At 24.7% G+C, this 7,401-nt stretch overlaps 1 protein-coding gene across 1 annotated transcript; it reads right to left on the bottom strand.

Annotated features, from left to right (window-relative positions):
* Positions 1-461: 461 nt before the first annotated feature.
* Positions 462-1,679, bottom strand: LOC133036262 (uncharacterized). Its single transcript, XM_061112793.1, has 3 exons — positions 1,065-1,679; positions 851-945; positions 462-719 (listed from the first exon to the last, which is right to left on the bottom strand). The coding sequence occupies exons 1-3, from the start codon at positions 1,147-1,149 to the stop codon at positions 462-464; spliced, it is 438 nt and encodes a 145-aa protein (XP_060968776.1). The 5' UTR covers positions 1,150-1,679.
* Positions 1,680-7,401: the final 5,722 nt, after the last annotated feature.

The following is a 7,401-nucleotide window of genomic DNA, read 5'->3' as shown; positions in this document are numbered from 1 at the left end:
TGTATTGTGAAATTATCCCTATATAAATTATATTTTAATAAATAATTAAATTTAGATATTTTAAGCAAAATAATTAATAAATTTATATAAAAAATAATAATTAACTAATAAATTTAACAGTGTTAGTATTAATTATTAACTTTAACAAAATAAAAAAAAACTATACCAACATATAAAGATATCCATGAATTTCTTTTCTTCTTCTTTCGTAGTAGTATTACGTACATTCGTACAAGTATGATATTCTTCACTTGTACCTTGTAAAAGCTTACAAAACTAATCAAATTAAGGAAAACATATATATATAAGCCAAATTATAATATAACTTAAGAAGCTTATAAACTAGTAAAGAAATATAATCATAAAAACAAAAGGCCAGGGGATGACTTCACCACACTCTACATGACTAGCTAGTACAGCTTAATTAAACACTACTATACTCTCTCCTGAATCCTTTTAATTTAGTTGTTTTTTGGTGGATGAGGTCTAGGAACATGATAATCAGAATTGAAAGCTATAACATCAGCCCTTTTGGCCTTCAACCGACGATGACTGGTACTAATTTTTGGCTTTAGAATTCCTTGCCTATCTTCTTCGTCTAAGAAAACTAATTCCATATGTTTTTTAGACTGTATCATCATTTTCCTTCCTCCATTCATTTTATTTCCGAATTCATGATCATCAGGTGCACTGGGAACACCATTATTGAAAATAATTTCCTGTCAAATTAAACCATAGATGTTTTTAAAAAATCTGTTGTTATATGATATTTAATTTAAATTAAGAAGATTAAAAATAATATATTAATGTTAAAAATGAACAATATTCAACAAATTAGTATAATATATACCTTTTGAAAATGCATTGGAGACTCTTCTGGCCCAGCAACTCCAATTGTAGTACAAGTACTTCTTACATAACCCAATAATTTTATGTTTGAAGCGGCTACAAATAGTTGAGAAGAATTGAAATCAAGCTAAATTTATAACTATATATTGAAAATAAAAAAATAAAAAGAAGAATATTAAGTGTCAAGAGAAATTAATATAAACATATATTTATACCTGGATATGATTGTCCACTGGAATATCTTACATATAACATAATTAATACAAATAGAGAGCTAGCAAATCTTATAGACACCTCCATAATTTTCTGCTACTTTTCTTGTTAAGTATGTTGTTTCCTGACAACTAAAGAGAGGAAAATGTGGATGGAAGGATATGGCCATTAATTTATATATAGAGGCGAACCTGCCCATACTAAGTCCAAATGTCAAAACCAAGTCAAAGCTAGCTAGGGTTTCCCAACAATCTCTTTCTCTTTCACTTCATTTTCCGAGACATAAAATATATATATGTGTGTGTGTGTGTGTGTGAAAGTGGGGTTCATGCGGTTAACACATAGGGAAGCTCGAAGAAAAAAAATTAAAAAGAAGAAGACAGCGTTCAAAATATAAAGAAATTAGAAATGTTTGTAGCATATTTGATTAAAAGTTGAAAAATGAGTGGTTCTTTTTAGGGGTTGGGTCTTACAAACTTCAAAGCTGTGTATAGAAAAAAGGCTTGATCGCGTGGAATGGAAGATACAGTGTTCAGCGCCTGTCTGCCGCCATGCATGCAACGAGGAGAGTTTATTTTCTTTTTTCTTTTCTTTATTTTTAGTGGTAGGCATCGATGGCCGCTAACACAAACCAATTGGGTCTTGTACATATTTTATCTTTTATATTTTATATTTTATAGTGGAGATTTTAATGGGTACAAATAACCACTATAGTTACATTTAATTTTATCAATAAATTATTATTAAATAGTTGTAATTAATTTGAAAATTAAAAATAAATAAATAATAATTAACTTGTAACTTAATAATAATAACTTGATATTTTATTTTCTTATAAAATCTTGATTAAAATTAATTATATTTAAAATTAAATTATAAATAATTATTAACTGACTTTTTGTAATTTGTTATTAAGTAAGAATAAGAATGGTCTCTAATTAGAGGTAATTCTACACTCAATTCTATTTTCAATACTTTAAATGCTAAATCAGTATGTCACTTCGAGACTAGTTCAAGTTATTTAGTAATTTTTTCAATTAATTTAAAAATTTAAATAAAAACAATCAAAATAAGGTTAATTAGAGTCAAGAAATATGGGGTAGACTAAGACATTTGTCTCATGGATAACTATTCAAGACAAGTTACGAACAAAGGAGAGACTGCAGAAACACAACATTATCGATGAGGATCACTGTCTTTTCTACAGGTCACACCTAGAAACAATGGAGCATCTATTCTTCAATTGTTCCTTCTCTCTGGTTTGTCTAAAACTGGTGAAATGATGGCTATGTTGGGAAGCTAAATCAAGCTCATTATGCAAACTCATGAGGTGGATTGTACAGGCAAAAATCAGTAAGTTCTATCTGCTGCTATTGCATCGTTGGACATGTATTATATTTATCATGTTAGAAATGATACTCTGAAATTCGACTGTAAGAAACGGGTGTGTAAGATCAAAGAGGAAGTTAAAAGAAGAATTAGCTATGTTTTGGCCTAAAAATTTTAGTGTAGTAGACAAGAATTTGTTTGCAACATTGTAAAAATTATAAAAAAGTTGTGAGGGAAAAGCTAACAAAAGGGAAAAAAAAACAAATAGGGAGATTATTTTAAAATAATCAATATACTGTATAGATGGTGATACTTTAGGTTTTTGGATTGAAAATTTTATTAGGATGTAAAGTTGTTATTTAGAGTAATGAATTTCTTACTGATTCACCAAAAAATATTAAATAAAAACAGTTTGAAATCTAATAACAACTATAAAATTAAAGATACGTTTAACTTTTTTTCCCATTTCTCCTTCATTATCATGTTTAAAAAAATATTTGAAACAAGTGGGACAAAATTACATAGTGAAACGATCACCGAGAAATAGCATTGATTGAGGAGATGGAGCCTCCTTCTCTAGACTCTCCACCGTGAACTTGATGTTTTAGCTTTTTTTGTATGAAATTTTTAGATAAAAAAAATGCAGGTATATTATATATAAACGACATAATGATCATGCTAGAAATATTACTTAAAAACAAATGGACCTAAAAATGACATCATGTGAAGGGAAAAGAACAGAGTATATGAAAAAGATCTTTGAAGAAAGTAGACAAGGAAAAATAATGTTTTGTTGTTATTTATGGCATCCAATATCATTGGGGTCTGGCCGAGTGGAACGACATTTGAGAACCAGAGAAAAAGGGGAATAACATGATAAAACTGGTGGATTAGAGAAATGGATTTGTGGTTGATACGTAGGAGATTGCTTCGAAATAAAAAATTCACATGATGTATTGAGTTGGGACAAATTGAAATTTTAATTTGCGAAATTAGATTTTTTTTATATAAGGGAGCAAGATTAGTCAAGCAGTTCTGCCAACAATTAATTAAATGTCTTAAAAAAATTAATTAGTTATTCAAAAAATTATTTTAAAAGAGGTAGAATCGAATTTTAATATTTGTAAAAAGATAAATTTTATTATAGATATTATAATTAAATAGTTTGAATGTTAAAAAAAATAAAAATTTAAATATAAAAATAAAATTATTTATAATTATTAATTTATTTAATATTTAAAATAAAAATTAATTATTTTAATAAAAATTTTACCTAACAACCATATATAAATACATCACTATATAAGTGTAGTGTATTTACGGTACTGTATGAGATATTTGATGACTAAATGGAAGTTTGATTACATCAAAATATATTATTTAAACTATTTTTCTTGATCCTTTCAAAAGAAAACTATATTTCTTGAGAAAAAATAAAAAATATCTTCTTCTCAAAATGCAACCTTCCCTCTCTCTCCCGCCCTCTTACAATTTTTTTCTTGGTGGCTGTGTTAATTCGGTGTGAATAAATTTTGTTTTTTTAGTACTTAGTAATTATGCAAGAATAAAATTCATCAACATACATTTTTCAATAATAATATAAGGCCATCGGACAACAAAAATTCAAAAATAATAAAATTTTGACACAAAAATGCTCTAACTTAACTTAAAATATATAAAAAAGAGTCTACACTAACCCATTATTATTAGTGGGATATTTTTGGAGCACTGTAATTTTTTTTTTTTTTGTACATTTTAATAATTAAATAATAAGTTTATTAAAAAATAAATTAAGTCCAAATGAACATATACAGGATTGGATGTTTTGTTAGGTACAATCAGAGAGTATTAATTGTTCAGTTATAAAAATCTAATAATTCTTACTCATTTTTGAAAAAAAAAAAAAATCTAATAATGATGTACTTTATTCGGTATTTTTATTGAGAATTTTGTTTACACGTTTGTTTTCTAAAATATACGGGTCTTTTTTTTTTATTTAAGTGTTTATATATTACAATTATGTTTTATCTGGGACTTTAACCCAGGACTTCCAAGACACACACCCACCTATGGCTACTTGAGCTAGCCTCAAGTGGTTCTAAAACATATGGGTCGATACTTATACTATTGTTATACATATATATATATACAAATTTTATATATTTACATAATATATATGAACTCAATTTGTTAGTGCTTCATTAGTTAGCTAAATCAGAAAGCCAATCTTGTAATTGGATAGATTTTCGGAGAAAGAAAATTATTGAATTTTTTATTTAAAAACTATATATAATTTTAAATAGATTTTTTTTTTTGGTTTAAATACAAACCAAAGTTTAGAAACTAAGTTAATAAGTGTCCTTATTTAAAAAAAAAAAATAAGAAAATAGCTAAATATAATAAATTAGCTAATAAAAATTATTACTCATATTATTTTTTAAAAAAAATTATATAATAATTAAATTAAGTTATATAATTTTTTTATTTTTGAATATTATTATATTGTAACAAAAACGAATAAATATATTAGATCATTAAATATATACAACAGTATTTGATATATTGTATTACTAAAAATTAATATACCGTAGTAATAAAATTATATATCATAAAAAAATTATAACAATACTAAATTAATACTCAAAATATATATATCATGATAACAAAATTATAGATACCACTATTAAAATATATATGCATACCAAAAAATTTAGATATAATAAAATAGAAACTAAATATCATCGTAAGTAAATAATATACTATAGACAACAAAAATCATATATCATACAATAAAATATATATACCTATAATAAAAAAATAAAACAAAATAATATAATATTATTAAAAAAAGTTGTAGATACCATATTAACAAAATTATATATCACTTTTATATAATAAAATAAAAACCGAACATATATGCATGATCTAAAATCAAATGATATACTATACAATAAAACTTATATACCATATAACAAAAAAAAAATACCTTACATTAAAAATATATATAATAACAAATAAAAATAAAAATATATAAGATGCTAATAAAATTATATATTATGTCAACAAATAAAAGTGAATGTGGATGGTGCTATTTTTGCGGAGGAACACAAGTATGGCTTTGGTTGTGTGGCCCGTGGTGCTGATGAGAGATTAATTGAGGCCATTTATAGCAGTCGGTTGGGTGTTGTGGGGCATGAGATTGCTGAGATTATCGAGATGAAAGAGGCTTTGAGTTGGATTAAATGCAAAGGATGGACGAAGGTGGAGATTGAGACGGACGCGCTAGTGGTGGTGCACGCTGTCCTAGGCTCAAACCAAATGCCATCTCAATTTGGTTTTTTGGTACAAGATTGTCGTAGCTTATTGTCTTGTATTAATCATGTGTCTTTACATTTTGTTAAACAGTCTGCTAATAGGGTGGCTCATTGTGTTGTAAGAGCGTCTTGTTTCCATTCAGATCGTATCTTTTGTGAGTGAAATATGCTCCTCGTGAACTTATGTCTATTGTTGATGTTGAAAGTTTCTGAATAAATAAATCATCTTTTGTTCTTAAAAAAAAAGTATAATGGAAAATACAACTTAAATATTATTTAAAAAAAAAAATACTGTATAATAAAATATACATATACCATTCACCAAAATATATATACTAATAATAATAATAAAATATATATTACACTAATATATATATACTAACTAAATTATATACTACAATTAAAATATATATACCATGACAATAAAATTATGTACCACCATTGTATATAATAAAATAGAAATTGATTAAATATTACTGAAATAAATAATATATCATATAATTAAAATATATAAAAAGAATAATTAAATATATGTAATATGTCAATAATATTATATATATGGGTATGCTCTTAATGGGTATTACCCATGTATGAGTATTTTATTCTTGACCATTGGATCAAATATCTAATGGTTGATATTTATAATTATTAATTAAATATTAAAAAATTAATATTTCCTATTTTGCTAATTTTGTTATTCTCTATATTCCTAAAATAGATAAAACTATTAATAAAAATAAAAAATTTATACATAGAATTGTTATTTAAAAAATAAAACACACTAAAAAAATTAACAAACTATTTTTTTGAATAAAAATCATTTTAAAGATTAAAAAGAAAAAAAGTGTATATTTATATTTTTATAAAATTTCTTCAAACTAGAATTCTAAATTGCATTACTGAGAACAAAAAAAAATAATTTTAAGGGTTAAGCTTTAATACATATAAAATGTATAAGATTTTTTCTAAACCTAAAATCATTAATTTCATAATAATTAACAATCATTTATATGTTTTTATTTTTTAAAAAATATTTGAGCTTACCAAAACCTATAAGAACAAAATCAATGAAGAAAATTTTAACAAAAAAATGAACGAAGAAAAAAAGTGTCATAAACATTATTGAATAATGGCAGTTGTCAACACAAGAATTTCAGCACAAAAAATTATACTTGACCCCTAGACAAGATTATCATCTTCCAATCCTAAGAATATAAATAATGAACAACACCTCATTAGTTATTCTAGGAGAATGATGTATGGTAATGTCAAAAAAATCATTAGATGATAACAATATTTCTCTAACAATGATACCCTAAGTAAGAACTAAGAAGTATTGTAACGTTTTATTTTTAAGAACATGAATAATATTAAGACAATTGGATTCCACAATCAAGCTCTTATTCTCCTAATAAAAAAAACGCATTAATATACATGTAAATGATTCTTAGTTTTACAATAATAAATTATTCATGAACTCACAATTTCATAAAATAATAAAGTAGTCATTTCAATTAATTTTTAATAATAATTTATAATTTTTTCAAACTATTGGTTGTAATTATTATTTCTAATTTTATAAAAAATATATATAATTTTTTTAAAAAAATAATTGTTGGAAACTTACCATAAAAAGTTATTAGATTGTTACCTTATTAATTTCTTTTAGTGCCCATCAATGGGTATTACCCATTAA

The sequence above is a fragment of the Cannabis sativa genome, chromosome 3, assembly GCF_029168945.1.
Source record: "Cannabis sativa cultivar Pink pepper isolate KNU-18-1 chromosome 3, ASM2916894v1, whole genome shotgun sequence".
Taxonomy (NCBI): domain Eukaryota; kingdom Viridiplantae; phylum Streptophyta; class Magnoliopsida; order Rosales; family Cannabaceae; genus Cannabis; species Cannabis sativa.
Note: the sequence above shows the minus strand (reverse complement) of the source record. Positions and strands in the feature narration are given on the sequence as shown.